General features: G+C 37.3%; 1 protein-coding gene across 1 annotated transcript in view; it reads left to right on the plus strand.

Annotated features, from left to right (window-relative positions):
- Positions 1-22,646, plus strand: part of BUB1B (BUB1 mitotic checkpoint serine/threonine kinase B) — a 79,835-nt gene that overhangs the window by 23,738 nt on the left and 33,451 nt on the right. Inside the window, exons 10-18 of the mRNA XM_059059002.2 lie at positions 5,594-5,706; positions 6,238-6,353; positions 6,939-6,988; positions 8,116-8,176; positions 8,311-8,416; positions 11,706-11,980; positions 19,990-20,123; positions 20,425-20,565; positions 20,923-21,023. Coding sequence (XP_058914985.2) covers positions 5,594-5,706; positions 6,238-6,353; positions 6,939-6,988; positions 8,116-8,176; positions 8,311-8,416; positions 11,706-11,980; positions 19,990-20,123; positions 20,425-20,565; positions 20,923-21,023 — 1,097 coding nt within the window. The remainder of the gene's footprint in view (positions 1-5,593; positions 5,707-6,237; positions 6,354-6,938; positions 6,989-8,115; positions 8,177-8,310; positions 8,417-11,705; positions 11,981-19,989; positions 20,124-20,424; positions 20,566-20,922; positions 21,024-22,646) is intronic.

Genomic DNA, 22,646 nt, shown 5'->3' on the forward strand with positions numbered 1-22,646 from the left:
TTTACTTTTGATACTTTGGCTGAAATTTCTCCCAGGGCTTATTTAGGTTAACATACTCATTTAGATGATAGTTATGTGTACTGTTTATTAAAGACATTAAGTTCTTTCTAAGTTAAGGGAAGCTTCACTATAAATTGAAAAACTGGGAATTTGGGGGAAGTGGGAAGTTGTTCTGATTCTAAAGCCTAGAAGTACTTGGGGGAAAGAAGTGTGCAGAATAGGCTGAAAGTAGGGAAGTATAGCATTTGGAGCTTAAGGCATTAGAAGATGCGCGAGAGTACAGAAAAGGAGGTAGGGGAGAGTCCAAAACTAAATGTCATTCATTTAGACATTTTGACTAGAATCTATACCAAGGAAGAAGAAATTTTTTTTTTTTTAAACACAGGCATCCAGAGTCACCTACTATTGCAGCTCAGATCACTTAAGGAGATGTGGCATTCATAAGGCTAGCTGCGAAACAACCATCACTTATAATTTGTTTGAGAAACAAATATTTCAGAGTTCCAGGTGACAAGTTAGAAGCAAACGTCTGTAAGGCAGACTGTATGTTTGGAATTGCCCTATTTGTTACATCAACTGGTGCCTTCCAAGGTTGACAGAAGTGCTCTGGGCTCAAATAATACATTGAAAAATGGAATCTACGTTCTAGGTAGGAGACAGGGAATGGTTAAAAAGCAAGGAGCTGGTTGTGTAAAGCTTTTAAAAGTGGGAACCACCACAACAAAGAAGTAGGCTAGCAGAGTAGACAAATATGAGCTGGGAAAGGAACGAGGTACTTAGATTAAAACTGTTTCCTAAAGGGAAGGCTCTAGCTATACCAAGTATATAAAAATAGAATAGTACATTTTATTCTCAACTAGCCAAAGAAGGACCTGAGCTAGGGTTAGTTGGGATTTGAGTAGTTAAAAATAAGTATTGACCTTTGAGGATATTTTAATACTCGTTTCCTAATCTTGTCTCTGAATCTAATTTGTACTCATATAAATCCTTATGCCTATAAGAAAGAGGTTTCTTCTTATATTGAAAACTAGCTTCAAAGATTGTTGCAGACTTTCACTCTCAGGTAGGGATATGAGAAATGAGGAAGCCACAGGTTGGGCCTATAGACAAGGCTGTCATCCTTTCTTCCCATTGCTACTTCCAAACCATTTTCCCCCTCCTCCTTCAAAAAGCTTCTTGTGGAAAAAAAAAACAACTTTCAGATTCATGTCTTCCAATTTTTTTTTTTCTACCTCTTGAACCTCGTTAGTGTTCTCACCTCAGACTTTTTTTAGTCACTCCCTGTCACTCATTAACTGACTAAGCACCTGGCTCATATCTTACTTTCTACTCCCTACATCATCCACTATATTGTATTCACCTGGCAGAACCTCAACCTTGGTTAAATCCAGCGCTCTGCTCACACTCTGTACCTGCATCCAAGTTATTGATAGTTTAAATGTAGCTTGAGAAAATGCAACTGTGTGTATCGGTCTCATTTTAAATTCTTTTTTTTTTAATTGGGGTATAGTTGTTTTATAATGTTGTATTGGTTTCTACTGTACAGCGAAGTAGAGTTCCCTGTGCTATACAGCAGGTTCTCATTAGTTATCTGTTTTATACATATTAGTGTATGTATGTCAATCCCAATCTCCCAGTTCATCCCACCCCACACTTTCCACACTTGGTAGCCATATGTTCTCTGCATCTGTGTCTCTATTTCTGCCTTGCAAATCAGTTCACTGTACCATTTTCCCAGATTCCACATATATGTGTTAATATACAATATTTGTTTTTCTCTTTCTGACTTACTTCACTTTGTATGACAGTCTCTAGTTCCATCCACATCTCTACAGATGACCCAGTTTCATTCCTTTTTATGGCTGAGTAATATTCCACTGTATATATGTACCACATCTTTTTTTTTAATATATAAATTTGTTTATTTTTGGCTGCATTGGGTCTTCATTGCTGTGTGCGGGCTTTCTCTAGTTGCGGTGAGCAGGGTCTACCCTTCGTTGTGGTGCACACACTTCTCATTGTGGTGGCTTCTCTTGTTGCGGAGCACAGGCTCTAGGCACACGGGCTTCGGTAGTTGTGACATGCAGGCTCGGGAGTTGTGGCTTGTAGGCTCTAGAGCACAGGCTCAGTAGCTGCGGCACGTGGGCTTAGCTGCTCTGTGGCATGTGCGATCTTCCCGGACCAGGGCTTGAACCTGTGTCCCCTGCATTGGCAGGAGGATTCTTAACCACTGTGCCACCAGGGAAGCCTGTACCACATCTTCTTCATCCATTCATCTGTTCATGGACATTTAGGTTGCTTCCATGACCTGGCTATTGTAAATAGTGCTTCAATGAACATTGGGGTGCATGTGTCTTTTTGAATTATGCTTTTTTCTGGGTATATGCCCAGTAGTGGGATCGCTGGGTCATATGGTAGTTCTATTTTTATTTTTTTAAGGAATCTCCATACTGTTTTCCATAGCAACTCTATCAATTTACATTCCCACCAACAGTGCAAGAGGGTTCCCTTTTCTCCACACCCTCTCCAGCATTTATTGTTTGTAGATCATTGTACTACCTCATTGTAGTTTTGATTTGCATTTCTCTAATAATTAGTGATGTTGAGCATCTTTTCACATGCCTCTTGGCCATCTGTATGTCTTATTTGGAGAAATATCTATGTAGGTCTCCCACCCATTTTTTGATTGGGTTGTTTGTTTTTTTGATATTGAGCTGCATAAGCTGTTTATATATTTTGGAGATTAATCCATTGTCTGTTGCTTTGTTTGCAAATATTTTCTCCCATTCTGAGGGTTGTCTTTTCGTCTTGCTTATGATTTCCTTTGCTGTGCAAAAGCTTTTAAGTTTCCTTAGGTCCCATTTGTTTATTTTTGTTTTTATTTCCATTTCTCTAGGAGGGGGGATCTTGCTGTGATTTATATCAAAGAGTGTTCTTCCTATGTTTTCCTCTAAGAGTTTTATATGGTCCAATCTTACATTTAGGTCTTTAATCCATTTTGAGTTTATTTTTGTGTATAGTGTTAGGGAGTGTTCTAATTTCATTCTTTTACATGTAGCTGTCCAGTCATTTTAAATTCTTGACCACAAATCTCAAACAAGCATTTACCAGTGCCTAACAATCATTCTAGTTTCCTGGTAGGTGAATTTCTTCTTTCTGCTAAACAACTAATTTAATTGTCTTTCATATTTTCAAATCTGCATCCCTGTCCCTCCTTATAATCTCGTTTCTAATTTCATTGAGAAAATAGAAGGAATGTAATGGTAACTCCATATTCTTCCACCAAGTCTGCCATATCTGAAATCTGTACCTATACACTCATTCTTTCTGTTAAAATTAACATTTCTGGGGCTTCCCTGGTGGTGCGGTGGTTGAGAATCCACCTGCCAATGCAGGGGACACAGGTTCGAGCCCCAGTCTGGGAAGATCCCACATGCCACGGAACAGCTGAGCCTGTGTGCCACAACTACTGAGCCTGTGCACCTAGAGCCCATGCTTCTCAGCAGGAGAAGCCACCGCAATGAGAAGTCTGTGCACCGCAATGAAGAGTAGCCCCACTCACAACTAGAGAAAGCCCATGGGCAGCAATGAAGACCCAACATGGCCAATAAATAAATAAATAATTTTTTAAAAAATTAATGTTTCTCTGTTCCTATCAAAGGAGTGGCCCTTTTTTCTTCCCCTTCCAGCATTTTCCCTTTTTACTAAACCATTCTCACTAATTTATACATATATACTCTAATGTCTCCATTCTTTAAAAAAAAAAAAAAAAATCTCCATTATCCTCATATTCTTCTCTAGCTACTACCCCATGTTTTTAACCCCATTTTTATACTCTCTTTCACAGCAAAATTTGGGGGGAATTGTAATCTTCTTTTGCTGCCTGTTATTTCCTCAAGCATCCCTTCTATTGCAGTGATCACGGTGACCAGAAACCTCCTTTTTGCCAAATCTTATGGCTCTTTTTCAGTCCTGATCTTTATTGACCTCTTGGCTTCATTTGGCACAGTTGATGAAATACTACTTTATGAAATGCTTCTCTTGGCTTCTTCCTTGATGTGTATTCCCATTCAGTTTCCTTTACTACTGTTCTTATTCGGACCTCTTCCTGAGGCCCAGGGGAGAGTTCTGAAGTATCCCAATTATCTTTTCTTTCAACAGCTATCTTTATGTAATAGATTAAATACTGTTTGCAAGCCATGGGCTCTCAAATTCATATCCCCATCCCTGACATTTCACCTGAACCGCAGACTCACATTTAGTTTCCTGCATCTATTGGCTATCCTAATAGACATTTTAAACTCAACCTAACCAAAAATAGTTACTGGGACTTCCCTGGTGATCCAGTGATCAACACTCTGCACTCCCAATGCAGGGGGCCCTGGTTTGATTTCTGGTCAGGGAACTAGATCCCACGTGCTGCAACTTAAGAGTTTGCATGCTGCAACTAAATATCCTACATGCCTCAACTAAAGGATCCCACATGCCGCAAGGAAGATCCTGCATGCTGCAGCTAAGACCTGGTGCAGCCAAATAAATAAATATTTTCAAGAAAAACAGTTAGTGATTTCTGTCACAAACCACACCCCAATATGCAAATGTACCACAGGCTTCCCTATCTCAATAAAAGGCATCCCCATGCATGCACTTGGTTCAAGCCAAAAAAAAGTCCAGAAGTCATCTCTGATCCCTCTTTCTTTACTATTCCCCCACATCTAATGAATAAGCCTATCAACTTTACCACTGAAAAATTTCATTTATCATCATTCCCATTATTACCTCAATCGAAACCACAGTCTTAGCTGGACTACTGCAATTAGACTTTCTGCCCTCATTCTGGCCTTAACACAGTCTATTTTATTCACAACAAATTATCTTTTTTAAAAAGTCACTCCTTTATTTACAATTCTCCAGTGTTTTTTCATTGTCTTAGAATGCAGTATGGAGTCTTTACCCCTACGTGATTTGGCTGTTGCCTAACTCTCCAACCTCATCTTTTACTTTGCTCCCTCTATCTGTGCTACAACCATGTTGGCCTTCTTTTGGATCCTTGAACACAATAATCTTGTTCCTGCATTAGGACCTTTGTACCAGCTAGTCCTTTGGCCTAAAATCTTTCCCCAGATCTTTATATGACTGGCCCCTTATCATCCAGGTTACAGCTTTCTAATGTAACTTTCTTAGATGATCTTCCCTGATCTCTGGTCTTAAGTAGCCCCTGACTTCCATCCCCCTACCCAGTGACACATTCTCATATCACCTATTTAGTTTTATTTTTAAAACTGATTTTTCTTGTTAATTTCTGTGTTTGTCCTTTCCAAGTTGAATGTTAGCATCACATGACCAAGGACTTTGTATTATGTACCACTAAAACCTAAATTCTTAAAGTTGTGCTTGGCACATAATAGATATTCTATTTTTTATTGACTGAATAAATAATAGAGACTTAGACCTCAAGTTGAGGGCTTTGCTACATTTGTATCATTCTCATCTGTAATATTAACATATGTTGAGGGCATGAGCCCCAAAGACAGTTTTTGACAAGGTAAATTGCTATGAGGAGTAATGCCTCAGCCAACTTCACTGTTTCTAGCTGAGCTACTGACCAGTGCAGAGAAGAGAGCAGAAATGCAGAAGCAGATTGAAGAGATGGAGAAGAAGCTAAAAGAAATCCAAACTACTCAGCAAGAAAGAGCAAGTGATCAGGTCATTCTCTATTTCAATACGTACAACTAATGCTTATTGAAAGAAATTTAAACAATATAAAAATATAGAAAGTAAAAAGTCCTGTCAGACCCACTCAGTTTCTGATAGTTTCTTCGCTATTAGTATCAGTAAAGTTGAGCGGGCAAGTAATTTAACAGGTGACTTCAAATGGAATTTGCAGCATATAAGTGATGCAATTTATTGACTATTGACTTCTTAGTTATACTGTAAATCACTATTCTGTTACTTCTGACTTTAGATTTTTATTCTAGTTATGTTCCATTAAAATGAGATTAGCTAAAGAAATTTAGTGTGTATTTCCTTGCCACTACTCAGCTGAGTACAACAGTACCAGTTTATACTGGGAACATAAATTATTGGGAAGAACTTTTGTGGTACAGACATTTTATATGGTTAATAGATGTCTAGGGGAGGAGTATAGTAAAGTTAACTTTGGCACTAAAACTTGAGAATAGGTAGCATTTTCTATATAGGAGGGACACATTGATTTTGTTTATTTAATGCAAATAGCAAGAAGAGAAGATGTCTACAAAGGAGACAGCTGAACTGCGAATCGTTTCAGAGTCTCAGGAAATACCAGGAATGGCTCTATGCAATTCTGTTTGCCTAGTAAACTCTTGTGCCAGGTAGGACCGCATTGGTGGGAGGGATGGTGCTTATAGGAGGGCATCTAGAACCGACCTTTGACTCTCTAGTGACTTGAAGTCTCCTTAACTTTTATAGTATTGAGACATGATTTTTGCAAGTCTTTGTCACAACATAAGCTTTGATGCTGATGAGGGAGGCCTGGGTGCTGGCTTTTTTCCATTAAAAATATACATGTTTCTTATAAAAACAATCAAATAATTTTTTAAATGATAATACCACCCATTTCTACTACCAAGAGATGACTAGTATTAACATTGGTATATTTCTTCTTATTTGTTGTTTTGGTTTTGTTTTATAAAAATGAAAGCTTACCATTTTGTAATCTGCTTATACTGTTAATGTAACTTAATGTAACTTAACATCTGTTATCAAATATAATTCTATGACAATTTTAATGACTGAAGGTTCTGTCTTAAAGAATTTGGTTTAATGGTACTAGAATATTTTCTTTATCTTAGAGTGAAGAAGATTATATTTAATAAAAAGACATCTTGGACTTTTAAGAATTAAATAATTCTTTCTGTGGGTAATAAGCACATGTTTTAAAACAAATTTCTTCACAGGGAAACTTCACTTGCAGAAAACATTTGGCAAGAACAGCCTCATTCTAAAAGTGAGTTTTATTTGACAATCTCATGAAAAACTTACTGATACAAATGCATTATGTAATAAGTGTAAATACTTTTCTTGATTGTGGTAAAAGGATTTGAAAGAAAGCAGAGAGAGGGACTAAGGTACTGTTATCTTTGAATCATGGAATTCAGTTATAAGCATATGATTCAAGATAGGTTAGACATTTGAAAGAATATTTTCATAAAATAACTCATTGCTTTAAAATATTTGGTTTAAATGTAATTTAAATTTATACTAACTACAAAATAATCTTCCACTTTAGTTAGTGTACTCTAGCTAAGCATATCAGTAGTACCCAGCAGCCAAGAGTGGAAAGTGGTTTTTTGGAAGAATGAGGGGGGAAAGCTTAAAACTAAAGCTATTTTATATTCAAATTTGTTGTCTTTTCAGAAACATGTTAATAAAAGTGGTAGAAACATGAATATCCATCTATAAGTAGTTAAAAAAAATTAGAATCTGATTAAACCTCTAATTCTAACCATTAATTTATAGGAAATGCAAAGCATAGAAGAACATGTGAAACAGAATATAATTGGCAAAAAATCCAGCATTATGGGGCAAACAACCCAGTTTCTAAAATAAAAAATAGCAAAAACAAAAACTCTATAAAATAAAAGCAATTTAAGAGGCATTTCAACTAGTCACAGTGTATGAATCTACTTTGCATTCCTAATTCAAACTTTCTAAAAAATTTTGGTAAAATGTGAAACCTCTGACTGGATATTTGAATACAGAAATTGTTAATTCTATAGGTATGATCATGTTTTGAGATTATGCTTTTTAAAAAGAGGCTATCTCTTTAAGAAATATGTACTAAAATATTTACATCTGCAATGATACGGTGTTTTGTATTTGCTTCAAAATAATCCAGAATTAGGTTAGGTTTTGGGGGAGTAGAGGTGGGAAATAAAGATGAAACAAGATCATCCATGTTTAGGTACTTGTTATTAAATGATGTCTACTTTTATATATTTGAAATTATTTATTATAATAAATAAACACAGTTGTCTTTCTGCTTTCAAACAGCAAAAATGTTAATTGACCTAGTTGTCTTGAAGAGTAGGGCATTTACTCTTAAGAGTGTAAATTTAGTCTCTCTTTCTATAGGTTCCAGTGTATCTTTCTCCATATTTGATGAATTTCTTCTTTCAGAAAAAAAGACTATCAGGTTTGAGGGGTTTTTTGGTTTTGTTTTGTTTTGACAATTAAAAGTTTTCTATTATTATAAATGAGGATGAAATAAGGGGTTACTGTTATCTATGTTAAGAGAAAAATTGCTAAATGAAATATGTCTTTTTCCAGTCCTTCTACAGATCCCCCACGGGTTTTAGCCCAACGAAGACCCCTTGCAATTCTCAAAACTTCAGAAAGTATCACCTCAAATGAGGATGTATCTCCAGATGTTTGTGTAAGGAGCAATATCCCTAAGTTTATATAAATGGACTAGTGGATAGATTCATTCAATTCTCACAAAAGTTTAGGGTTAAAATGAAAATTCCTGGCTTGAAATAAGCACATGAAAAGATGCTCAAAACCATCTGTTATCAGAGAATGAAAATCAAAACCACAGTGAAATATTGCACACATGCTCTAAAATGGCTATAATCAAAAAGACAAAATAACAAGTGTTGGTGAGGATGGGAAGTAACTAGAACCCTCATACTTTGCTGGTGAGAATGTGAAATGATGCATCCTCTTTGGAAAACAGTTTGACAGTTCTTCAAAATGTTGAACATAGAGTTACCATATGATCCAGCAATTCCCTCCTAGGTACATATCCAAAAGAATTTAAAACATAGCCTCACACAAAAAACTTTACATGAATGTTCATAGCAGCATTGTTCATTATAGCCAAAAACTGGAAACAACCCAGTGTTCATCAACTGATGCATGGATAAACAAAATGTTGTGTATCCATACAATGGAATATTATTCAGCCATAAGAAGGAATGAAGTACTGATATATCTTACAACATGAATGAACCTTGAAAACACTGCTAAAATGAAGCCACACACAAAAGAACACATATTGTATGATTCCATTTATGTGAAATATCCAGAATAGGCAAATCCATAAAGACAGAAAGTAGATTAGGGATTTCCAGGGGATTAGGGAGAGAGTGGGTTGGAATGTGACTACAAATGGATATGGTGTTTCTTTCTGAGGTGATGAAGATGTTCTGGAGTTAGATAGTGGTGATGGTTGCAAAGCCCTATGAATATACTAAAAACCACTGAAATGCACACTTTTAAAGGGTGAAGTTTTTGGTATGTTAATTATATCTCAATTTTTTTAAGTGGGGGAAAATCACTGCCTTGAAAGCCAAGGATCTTTGTTCTTTTTATATAAAATGTTTATGAAACATTGGCAATGAAAGAGTTATGTGAACCAACATTTTTTTTTGTAGTAATGTTTTATTTTAACCACTGTGGACTAGTGACATGATAATACTTAGGATTAAAAAAGACCCTGTGTAAACATTCAAGACAAAGTAAATAAACTTTATCAGTGATATTTCATTGAAGTCTTAAACCAGCATCTGGAAACTTGTCTTGAGATTGAAGGGAACTGAGTATGTTTAATCTGAAGACTTTTAAGGGGAGACATGATCAGTAGCTACAGTGATTTAAAACAGTATTTTCTCCACATCCTAGAGAATGACTCAAACATGTTTTTGTTTACTTATTTATTGAGGTATATTTTATATTCATAAACTGCACAAATATTAATTTTTATATATGAATATCCATGCGGTCTTCACCGATGTCAAGATACAGAAAATTTCCAGCAACCCAGAGGAACCTTGGGAGCCATTTATGACTAAAGGTGCTCAGGCCCCATTCCAACTATACTAAATTGGAATTTCCAGGGATAAAACCCAAGCATGTATTTTTACTTGTTTTAAATAGTTTCCCAGGTAATTCTAATATAGATAATCCACTGACTGCTATGAAAAGATAATGACGTGGAAGAGTAAGTTTTACATACTGTGTTCTGGAGAATACCACCAGAGAATAGATGGATAGGCTGGATTTGGAGGTAGTGGTTCTAGGTTCAACTGTTCAAGGATGGACTAAATTATTAAAGGGGTAAATCTCAATCTAGTTTTTTTGTCTTAAACCTTTTATTTGAATTTTGTTAATAGGTACCTACCAGTATTCTTTCCCCTAAAAAAAAAAAATTTAAAGTGTCTAAACTAATAGGGCCATAAGTAGAATTTGCATAAAATGTATTCTTAGACTGCAGACATCTATTTTACTCTAATCTTAACAATTTTTTAGTTTCACTTATTGTTTCTTCTAGATGTGTCTCACCTCTACTAAATAATGTTGAGTCAGAAATTCAGAGTATATATCATATTGGTAATGATCTAGAAAATTAATATCTAGTATCTATAAGGGTTAAATGAAATAGGCACTTTTGTGTACTTCAGGTAAATGTATAAAGTGGTACAATCCCTCTGAGGGTAGTTAGGCGGTATGTATAAAGACACTTAGTGTTCAATTACCTTTTTGACCTGATAGTTCCACTTTTATGAATTATTCCTAAGAAAGTTAACATATTCTTAAAGATTTAAATCTTTAAGAATATTTAAAATAGTTTTATGGGGCTTCCCTAGTGGCGCAGTGGTTGAGAGTCCGCCTGCCGATGCAGGGAACATGGGTTCGTGCTCCGGTCCGGGAAGATCCCACATGGCGCGGAGCAGCTGGGCCCGTGAGCCATGGCCGCTGAGCCTGCGCGTCTGGAGCCTGTGCTCCGCAACGGGAGAGGCCACAACAGTGAGAGGCCCGCATACCGCAAAAAAAAATAAAAATAATAAATAAATAAAATAAAATAGTTTTATGACAGTGAAAAACAGAATAACCTAAAACATTTGTTCAACTTCTGATAAACCCACAATGTTACCATCATGTTTCTAAATAATTTTTAATAGCACAGAAAATATACTAAAAAATATAATGAGAAGGAATAATATAGACTAGCATGATGCTATAATTTCACTTGTTTTAAAACCTCTTTTTTAAATGCATAGAATATGCTTGTGCATGTGTCCGACCAGATGCATATGGTCACAGCAGTTGCCTCTGGGGAGTAGTAACTGGAGTGGAGATGTCAGGGGGAATCAAGTGTGGAAGGGAGACTTTTTCACTATATATCCTTTTTAAACTAGTTGACTTTTTAAAACTATATACCTGTATTACTTTTAAAGACAAAGGCGTATTTTAAATGTTTTCCATTATTTTATACTTTTTTCCCCATATTTTCTACCATGATCATGAATTACCTTTAAGAAATAAAATAGAAATTAAACATTTGTCAAAGAAAAAGACTTAAGAGCTAGGAGGATAGCAGATTATTGGAACATATTCTAGGCCAAAGCCAGAAGAAAAATAGCATTAGTCCTCTAGTTCCTAGGTGAAATTGGTTACATTGTCTAGTATTTTTCCTTCGTATGGAGAATCCTCACAGTGTATTTTTTGATGAAATATAATTTGCTGTTTTCATAATACAAAACCTTTTTCCTCAAATGTAATGATGTGCTTTTTAAATTTGTCTTTCTCTAGAGATTCTGATATGATACTTTTGCACCCTGTGTTAAAAATCACCTATCTAATATGTATCTCTTTCACTAAAAAAGATAGGCCATTCATATGCTCACTGAAATGTTTGAGCTAAATTTTTTGTGGTTTTTCAGGATGAATTTACAGGAATTGAGCCCTTGAGTGAGGATGCTATTATCACAGGTTTCAGGAATGTAACTATTTGTCCTAACCCAGAAGACACTTGTGACTTCGCTAGAGCAGCTCATTTTGCATCCACTCCTTTTCATGAGATAATATCCTTGAAGGATCTCCCTTCTGATCCTGAGAGACTGTTGCAGGAAGAGGACCTAGATGTGAAGACTTCTGAGGACCAGCAAACTGCTTGTGGCACTATCTACAATCCAACTCTCAGCATCAAGAAGCTGAGGTGACTGGTGATTATAGGTTGTACAAATCAGGTTGTTTGAGGGCTTTCTTATTCTGTGTGTGCTTGTCAGTTATAGCAATCAATTATGAAGCTTTTACTACCTGCTGGGTACTGTGCTCTTTACCTGACAGTTGGGCTCCTCCAGATAAAGTATTAATGGGATTTAGTAACTGATTTGATTTTAAGGGTTAAAAGTAAATTTTGCCACTTATGGTATCTTTGGGAAAACTCAGCAAAGCATACCTCATTGGTAGAGACGAGGCATTTATTTTTCCTTTAATATTGAGGTTAAAATAATAGTAGAGTAGGTTGATGCTAATTTCAAATAGGCAATTAGAGACATCTTTGTTTTTTTTAGCATTTTATTGGAGTATAATTGCTTTACAGCTGTACAACAAAGTGACTCAGCTACATGCACACGTATATTCCCATATCCCCTCCCTCCTGCGTCTCCCTCCCACCCTCCCCATCCCACCGCTCCAGGTGGTCGCAAAGCACTGAGCTGATCTCCCTGTGCCATGAAGCTGCTTCCCACTAGCTATCTATTTTACATTTGGTAGTGTATATGTGTCAGTGCTACTCTCCCACCTCGTCCCAGCCCACCTTCCCCCTCCCCGTGTCCCCAAGTCCACTCTCCACATCTGTGACTTTGTTCCTGTCCTGGCCCTAGGTTCATCAGAACCTTAGATTCCATATATATGTGTTAGCGTATGGTATCTATTTTTCTCTTTCTGACTTGCATCACTCTGTATTACAGACTCTAGGTCCATCTACCTCACTACAAATAACTAAATTTCATTTCTTTTTATGGCTGAGTAATATTCCATTGTATATATGTGCCACATCTTCTTTATCCATTCATCTGTCAATGGACACTTAGGTTGCTTCCACGTCCTGGCTCTTGTAAATAGTGCTACATTGAACATTGTGGTACATGACTCTTTGAATTATGGTTTTCTCAGGGTATATGCCCAAAACTGGGATTGCTGGGTCATATGGTAGTTCCATTTTTAGTTTTTTAAGGAACCTCCATACTGTTCTCCATAGTGGCTGCACCAATTTACATTCCCACCCATAGTGCAAGAGGGTTCCTATTTCTCTACACCCTCTCCAGCATTTACTGTTTGTAGATTTTTTGATGATGGCCATTCTGACCGGTGTGAGGAGATACCTCATTATAGTTTTGGTTTGCATTTCTCTAATGACTAGTGATGATGAGCATGTTTTCATGTGTTTGTGGGCATTCTGTATATCTTCTTTGGAGAAATGTCTATTTAGGTCTTCTGCCCATTTTTGAATTGGGTTGTTTGTTTCTTTGATATTAAGCTGCATGAGCTGCTTGTATATTTTGGAGATTAATCCTTTGTCAGTTGCTTTGTTTGCAAATATTTTCTCCCATTCTGAGGGTTGTCTTTTCGTCTTGTTTATGGTTGCCTTTGCTGTGCAAAAGCTTTTAAGTTTCATTAGGTCCCATTTGTATATTTTTGTTTTTATTTCCATTTTCTAGGAGGTGGGTCAAAAAGGATCTTGCTGTGAGGTATGTCATAGAGTGTTCTGCCTATGTTTTCCTCTATGACTTTTATAGTGTCTGGCCTTAACATTTAGGTCTTTAATCCATTTTGAGTTTATTTTTGTGTATGGTGTTAGGAAATGTTCTAATTTCATTCTTTTACATGTAGCTGTCCAGTTTTCCCAGCACCACTTATTGAAGAGGCTGTCTTTTCTCCATTGTACACTCTTGCCTCCTTTATCAAAGATAAGGTGACCACATGTGCCTGGGTTGATCTCTGGGCTTTCTATTCTGTTCCATGGATCTATATTTCTGTTTTTGTGCCAGTACAATACTGTCTTGATTACTGTAGCTTTGTAGTGTAGTCTGAAGTCAGGGAGCCTGATTCCTCCAGCTCCGTTTTTCTTTTGCAAGATTGTTTTGGCTATTTGGGGTCATTTGTGTTTCTGTACAAATTGTGAAATTTTTTGTTCTAGTTCTGTGAAAAATGCCATTGGTAGTTTGATAGGGATTACATTGAATCTGTAGATTGCTTTGGGTAGTATAGTCATTTTCACAAAGTGGATTCTTCCATTCCAAGAACATAGTATATCTCTCCATCTGTTTCTATCATCTTTAATTCCTTTCATCAGTGTCTTATAGTTTTCTGCATACAGGTCTTTGTCTCCTTAGGTAGGTATATTCCTAGGTATTTTATTCTTTTTGTTGCAGTGGTAAATAGGAGTGTTTCCATAATTTCTCTTTCAGATTTTTCATCATTAGTGTATAGGAATCCAAGAGATTTCTGTGCATTAATTGTGTATCGTGCTACTCTACCAAATTCATTGATTAGCTCTAGTCATTTTCTGGTAGCGTCTTTAGTATTCTCTATGTATAGTATCATGTCATCTGCAAACAGTGACAGTTTTACTTCTTCTTTTCTGATTTGGACACCTGTTATTTCTTGTTCTCCTCTGATTGCTGTGGCTAAAACTTCCAAAACTGTGTTGAATAATAGTGGTGAAAGTGGGCAACCTTGTCTTCTTCCTGATCTTAGTGGAAATGGTTTCAGTTTTTCACCATTGAGGACGATGTTGGCTGTGGGTTTGTCATATATGGCCTTTATTATGTTGAGGAAAGTTCCCTCTATGCCTACTTTCTGCAGGGTTTTTATCATAAATGGGTGTTGAATTTTGTCAAAAGCTTTTTCTGCATCTGTTGAGATTATCATGTGGTTTTTCTCCTTCAATTTGTTAATATGGTGTATCACATTGCGTATATTGAAGAATCCTTACATTCCTGGGATAAACCCCACTTGACCATGGTGTATGATCCTTTTAATGTGCTGTTGGATTCTGTTTGCTAGTATTTTGTTGAGGATTTTTGCATCTATGTTCATAAGAGATATTGGCCTGTAATTTTCTTTTTTTGTGACATCTTTGTCTGGTTTTGGTATCAGGGTGATGGTGGCCTCATAGAATGAGTTTGGGAGTGTTCCTCCCTCTGCTATATTTTGGAAGAGTTTGAGAAGGATAGGTGTTAACTCTTCTTTAAATGTTTGATAGAATTCGCCTGTGAAGCCATCTGGTCCTGGGCTTTTGTTTGTCGGAAGATTTTAAATCACATTTTCAATTTCAGTGCTTGTGATTGGTCTGTTTATGTTTCCTATTTCTTCCTGGTTCAGTCTCAGGAGGTTGTGCTTTTCTAAGAATTTGTCCATTTCTTCCAAGTTGTCCATTTTATTGGCATAGAGTTGCTTGTAGTAATATCTCATGATCCTTTGTATTTTTGCAGTGTCAGTTGTTACTTCTCCTTTTTCATTTCTAATTCTATTGATTTGAGTCTTCTCCCTTTTTTTCTTGATGAGCCTGGCTAATGGTTTATCAATTTTGTTTATCTTCTCAAAGAACCAGCTTTTAGTTTTATTAATCTTTGCTATTGTTTCTTTCCTTTCTTTTTCATTTATTTCTGATCTGATCTTTATGATTTCTTTCCTTCTGCTAACTTTGGGGTTTTTTGGCTCTTCTTTCTCTAATTGCTTTAGGTGTAAGGTTACGTTGTTTATTTGAGATGTTTCTTATTTCTTGAGGTAGGATTGCATTGATATAAATTTCCCTCTTAGAACTGCTTTTGCTGCATCCCATAAGTTTTGGGTCGTCATGTTTTCATTGTCATTTGTTTCTAGGTATTTTTTTATTTCCTCTTTGATTTCTTCAGTGATCTCTTGGTTATTTAGTAGCGTATTGTTTAGCCTCCATGTGTTTTTATTTTTTACAGTTTTTTTTCCTGTAATTGATATCTAGTCTCATAGTGTTGTGGTCGGAAAAAATACTTGATATGATTTCAATTTTCGTAAATTTACCAAGGCTTGATTTGTGACCCAAGATATCAGATATGGTCTATCCTGGAGAATGTTCCATGACCACTTGAGAAGAAAGTGTGTTCTGTTGTTTTTGGTTGACATGTCCTATAAATATCAATTAAGTCTATCTTGTTTAATGTGTCATTTAAAGCTTGTATTTCCTTATTTATTTTCATTTGGGTGAAAGTGGGGTGTTAATATCCCCTACTATTATTGTGTTACTGTCGATTTCCCCTTTTGTGGCTGTTAGCATTTGCCTTCTGTATTGAGGTGCTCCTATGTTGGGTGCATAAATATTTACAATTGTTATAGCTTCTTCTTGGATTGATCCCTTGATCATTATGCAGTGTCCTTCTTTGTCTCTTATAATAGTCTTTATTTTAAAGTCTATTTTGTCTGATATGAAAATTGCTACTCCAGCTTTCTGTTGATTTCCATTTGCATGGAATATCTTTTTCCATCCCCTCACTTTCAGTCTGTATGTGTCCCTAGGTCTGAAGTGGGTCTCTTGTAGGCAGCATATGTACGGGTCTTGTTTTTGTATCCATTCAGCCAGGATTGCATTGATATAAATTTCCCTCTTAGAACTGCTTTTGCTGCATCCCATAAGTTTTGGGTCATCATGTTTTCATTGTCATTTGTTTCTAGGTATTTTTTTATTTCCTCTTTGATTACCCATTTACATTTAAGGTAATTATCGATATGTAGGTTCCTGTGACCATTTTCTTAATTGTTTTGGGTTTGTTATTGTAGGTCTTTTCCTTCTCTTGCGTTTCCTACCTAGAGAAGTTCCTTTAGCATTTGTTGTAAAGCTGGTTTGGTGGTGCTGAATTCTCTTCACTTTTGCTTGTCTGTAAAGGTTTTAATTTCTCCATCAAATCTGAATGAGGTCCTTGCTGGGTAGAGTAATCTTGGTTGTAGGTTTTTCCCTTTCATCACTTTAAATATGTCCTGCCACTCGCTTCTGGCTTGCAGAGTTTCTGCTGAAAAATCAGCTGTTAACCTATGGGGATTCCCTTATATGTTATTTGTTGCTTTTCCCTTGCTGCTTTCAGTATTTTTTCTTTTTATTTAATTTTTGATAGTTTGATTAATATATGTCTCGGTGTGTTTCTCTTTGGGTTTATCCTGTATGGTACTCTCTGTGCTTCCTGGACTTGATTGACTATTTCCTTTCCCATGATAGGGAAGTTTTCAACTATAACCTCTTCAAATATTTTCTCAGACCCTTTCTTTTTCTCAGACCCCTATAATTCGAATGTTGGTGCGTTTAATGTGGTCCCAGAGTCTCTGAGAGTGTCCTCAATTCTTTTCATTCTTTTTTCTTTATTCTGCTCCCTGGCCGTTATTTCCACCATTTTATCTTCCAGCTCACTTATCCGTTCTTCTGTCTCAGTTATTCTGTTATTGATTCATTCTAGAGTATTTTTAATTTCAGTAATTGTGTTGTTCATCACAGTTTGTTTGCTCTTTAGTTCTTCTAGATACTTGTTAAATGTTTCTTGTATTTTCTCCATTCTGTTTCCGAGGTTTTGGATCATCTTTACTATCATTACTGTGAATTCTTTTTCAGGTAGGTTGCCTATTTCATCTTCATTAATTTGGTCTTGTAGGTTTTTACCTTGCTCCTTCGTCTGTAACAAGATTTTTTGTCCTTTCTTTTTCTTTATCTTTTTTTTTTTTTTTTTTTTTTTTTTTTTTTTTTTTTTTTTTTTTTTTTGATGGGTGGTGTTGTATTCCTGTCTTACTGGTCGTTTGGCCTGAGGCGTCCAGCACTGGAGTTTGCAGGCAGTTGGATAGATCCAGGTGTTGGTGCTGAGATGAGGACCTCCGGGAGGCCTCACTCCTATTGATATTCCCTGAGGTCTGAGGTTCTCTGTTAGTCCAGCAGTTTGGACTTGGAGCTCCCATCACAGGAGCTCAGCCCCAACCTCCAGCCTGGGAACCAAGATCCCGCAAGCTTTGTGGCAGGGTAAAACAAAAAAGGAAGAAAGAAAGAAAAAAAGGAGCAGTACAATATCAAAGAATAAAAAACAAAATAAAATAAGAAAGATAAATATATTAGGAAAAATAAACTATAATTGAAGCAACTGCAACAAGGTAAAATAAAACCGCAGAAGAAAAAAGGAAAAAAAAGAGGGGGGGAGAAGCCAGAAGGAGAGATCACTAACAAAGTATAAAGAATAAAATAAAATTAGAATAATAAAAGATTTATTAGGAAAAATAAAAATATAAAAGAATCAACAGCAGTGAATCAACAAGGTAAAACAGAACCCAATCTAAAAGAGGAGAAAAGAATAGAAAAAAAACCTTGACTATGGGGGCGGAGTTAAGGGGGTGGGGTTTAGGGGGGCGGGACCTAGGGCATGGGGGTGACGTTTGATCATGGGGTGGGGCCTAGGAAGGGCGACGTTCAAGCGTGGGGTGGGGCCTCTGCTTAGGACCTGCGCAGAAGTGGGGAGGCAGCATGTGGAAAGAAGGACCTCTAGCGTGTGGCGTTCAGGAGTTTGGAGGTAGGACCCTGAGAGAGGGTGCAGGGACGGGGCTGTGCTCTGCAGGGCAGGAGGGAGGCTCTGAGGGCAGAGGATTAGGCCCTGCAGCCCAACAGGCTTCCCAGTGCCTAAGTGGACAGGGAAGGCACTGGCCATGTTACCTTACGTTTCTTCATGCCCCTCCCCCATGGTCTCTGCCAGGGTCTCCCCCACTGGGCCACTGGACCCCTAACCGTGGGTGGGTCCCGTTGGGTGTAGGAACCCCTCCCCTCCCCCAGATATCCCTCAGGGGTGCTAGTTCCTGAAGTCCGACATTTACTTTTGCTCCCCTCTCCCTCCCTCCCACTCCCTCAGGACCCTCGCGTCTGGAGAGGGCCTCATTGGACAGAGGATCAGGCCCAGGATCTCAGCAGGTTCCTGGGGGCCCAAGTGGGCAGTGGAAACCTGGCCATGCTCCCTTGTGATCCTCTGCCCTCCTAATGGTTCCCCAGTTTCCCCCTTTCAGCATGGGATCCCTTACCCTCCCCCAGCTGTCCGTCAGGGGCGCCAGTCCAGTCCCCGTGCACTTCTCTTCCCCCTTCACTCCCCCTCACACCCCATGTCCTACCCGGTGGCTGGGGATTCCTCCCATCCCCTTAGATGTCTGCGGTCCCCCACCAGTGCCTGGTAGGTGCCCTAGTTGTGAGGAGACACGAATTTCGCGTCCTCCTGGTAGCCATCTTGACTCCACTGGAGACAAAGTATCTTTTGATAGAGAGATGGAAATGAATGAAGAAGAGAGGGGAATGGCATAGAGAGCCAGGGACTAAGCCTTGTTATCTCTCCATATTTAAAAGTCACCTGATTTAAACAAACTTATTCCAGTTTTAGGAATATTCTTTTTTTTTTTTTTTTAAGGAGCAAGCTGCTTTTTTTAAAATTTTATTTTATTTATTTATTTTTGGCTGCACTGGGTCTTCATTGCTGTGTGCGGGCTTTCTCTAGTTGTGGTGCATGGCTTCTCATTGCAGTGGTCTCTCTTGTTGCGGAGCACGGGCTCCAGGATGGGCTTCAGTAGTTGTGGCACGTGGGCTCAGTAGTTGTGGCTCGCAGGCTCTAGAGCGCAGGCTCAGTAGTTGTGACGCACGGACTTAGTTGCTCCGTGGCATGTGGGATCTTCCCGGACCAGGGCTCGAACCCATGTCCCCTGCATTGGCAGGCGGATTCTTAACCACTGCGCCACCAGGGAAGCCCAGGAATATTCTTTAATTTGCCATTTTGTGCTTTTAAAACTGTATTTTCAAACTTTTTTCACATTTTCTAGCATGTATTTACCTTGAATAATTTCCCTTTTTCTTTCTTGACCTTTGCTTGTTGAAGAGTTAAAAAGTCCAAAGAATGGATAAAGAGGAAGGAAATTGGTGCCTTAGTTTTTCTCAGTCAGTTTAGAATAGATGTAGAATAAGGCATTTCCTATAGATTAGGTTAATAAAATATAAATTTAATGCTTGGCATTGCTTTTCAACCAGAGTAGATAAAGTTACCTAGATTCTGATTATGAATCGTTTTTTTTCAGGAAAATAATGGACTTTAAAATTGAGACTATTGAATAGCAAATAAAAGTATAATAAAGATAAGTTGATATAAATTACCCCCTTGAGGATTGATTCATCTGTGGTTCTTTCAGCCCAATTATTGAAGATAGCCGTGAAGCCACACACTCCTCTGGGTTCTCTGGATCTTCTGCCTCAGTTACAAGCACCTCCTCCATCAAATGTCTTCAAATTCCTGAGAAACTGGAGCTCACTAGTGAGACTGCAGGTAGGTTCATATATACCATTTGTAAACAAATATCTATATCCATGTCCAGTGAAAACTTATTTATCAGAGCAAACCAAGGTATAAGTATTTTTTTCTCTAGAAAAGTTGCCACAAATTGTGAAATCTCTAGAATAAGTGAGTACTAACTGAATTTGGTATCATAAAGACCTGAGATAGATGAGTGTTGTTAGGTTAGCAGTATTGATCATGCGATCGTGTTTTTTTTTCCCCCCTCCTCTATTATAATACCCATTGTAAGTTTTGGGATAATTTTCTTTTTTTCAACACTTTTTTCCCCCAGACAGCCCTACTCAGTCACCCTGGTGTTCACAGTATCGCAGACAACTACTAAAATCCCTACCAGAGCTGAGTACCTCTACAGAGTTTTTTGTAGAAGATAGACCAATGCCTAATTTGGAAATAGAGAAGGAAATTGAATTAGGTAAGTATTGTTGAATGCATGTTCTTTTGTGTATGACAGTATACAAATAAGTGATTATTTATACTTGAATTTGATGCTTAAGTACAATCAATATTTCTAGAATGTAAGAAACAACATTATAGAAGTTGACACATTGATAAGTTCATGTCCCAGTAACAATAGGAATTCTGTCTTCCCCTCTTTCAATTTTTTTATCCCCTCTTTCAGTTTTTAACAAATGATTTTGAAAAGTATTCTAGATGTGACTAACTGGCAAATATAAAGTGAGCGCCTTTAGCCCTTAAGCCAGGAAGTAAAAGCTAAGGGGGCTATACATATTCACAGTGATTTTGAAATGGAATCATACCTTCTCAACAGATAATGAGGATTATTGCATTAAACAACAATACCTGATATGTGAAGACTACAGATTATTCTGGGTGACGCCAAGAAACTCTGCAGAGTTAACCATAATAAAGGTGGGACTGATTCTCTGTCATTTTAATTTCTTTGTAGATGATGTTGGTTGAAGCAGTAACTGTGACCCCATGGTACCATCAGATCCTTTTCATAGTCTATAAACTTCCTTATAAGAAAGTCAGTGATGCATAAAGAAATCACTAACTATTATATGCCAAGATCAGATATCAAAAATGAGGGGGTATTGTGTAAATCTCTCAATGTGTCCAAACACATTGTCAGGTGTTACATCAATTTTATCTTTTTGAGCACATCTGAAATTTTCTGGCTCACTCCAATCTGGACAAGTTACATTCTAGGCTTGACATGTACGTATACACACACACACACACACACACACACACACACACACTATATTACCTTGACATTTCCATTCACCATCATCCCAGGGATTCACATGACCTGTTTTTTATATTGAATGCCTAGTTACGTTGGATCCCATTTTCTTCTTCTTTCTTGGTTTAAGTCCTCATATTTTAGTAGCTTCCTGAGAAAGGGTGCATAGGATGTAAATTTTTTGAAACCTTGCATGTCAAAAAATTTCTTATTCCACATCTTTATTTGATTGGTAGGTTGGCTGGATATTAGAATTCTAGGTTCAAAACTTTTTTTCTTTAGAATTTTGAAGATAAGCTCCATTAGCTTTTGGCTTCTAACCTTGCTTTTAAAATCATTTGCCATTCTCTGTGTGATTTTTTTTTTTTCCCATCACTCTGGATCCTTGTAGGATCTTATGTTTGTCCCCAGCATTCTGAAATTTCACAATTACATGCTTTGGTAAAAGTGTATTTTCACCCATATGCTAGGCACTTGATGGCCATTTCAATCTGGGGACTCCTTCAGTTCTGAGAAATTATCTTCAAAAAAAAATTATTTCTTCCCCCCCAGTCTTTTCTGTTCTCTTATTCTAGAATTCCTTTTATTAGGATTTGTGGTCTCCTGGACAGATTCTTTAAAAACCTTATCTTTTTTTCTCCTATTTTCTCTTTGTCTCTTTTGCTTTACTTTCTGAATGTTTTGTCAACTTTATTTTCAGTCTTTTTACTGGGTTTTTCATTTCTTTTATCATGTATTTAATGTGTAAGAGTTCTTTCTTTGTAGCATTCTGTTCTTCATTTCAAAGATGAAATATTCCTTATCTCTCTGAGTCTATTAATGATACTTTAATTTTTTTTTTTCTCCCTGCATCATCTGTTTCCTTTTGTCTGTTTTGATCTCTGTCTTTCATATTAGAGACTTTCTTCAAGTCTTTGGCTGTCTCTTCATATTTAAGTGTGGGGTGCTAGAAAGCCAGTTGAAAGCTCTGTTATATTGTGGGACCTTGATAGCTGTAGGCTTCACTGTACAGTGATCTCACTTGGCCATTTTGTTGCAAAATCCTCAATCTTTGGGTCTTTTGAGCTTATCAGAGAAAACTTCTGGTTTCCTGCCTAAAGCATGTAATCCTGGCTGCTAGTCTCCTTAAAGCTGCATGAGGAAGTTAGTCTGGAGAGTAGAGGGGCAGGAAGATGCATCTTAACATTTGACATATAATAAACTTTTTCCTCTTCTCCATATGGTATTCCCACCCTCAACAATGCGTAGTATCCTCTAGTCCAGAGCCCTTCTGTTTTATATTCTCT

This window comes from Kogia breviceps, chromosome 3 (assembly GCF_026419965.1).
Source record: "Kogia breviceps isolate mKogBre1 chromosome 3, mKogBre1 haplotype 1, whole genome shotgun sequence".
NCBI lineage: Eukaryota > Metazoa > Chordata > Mammalia > Artiodactyla > Physeteridae > Kogia > Kogia breviceps.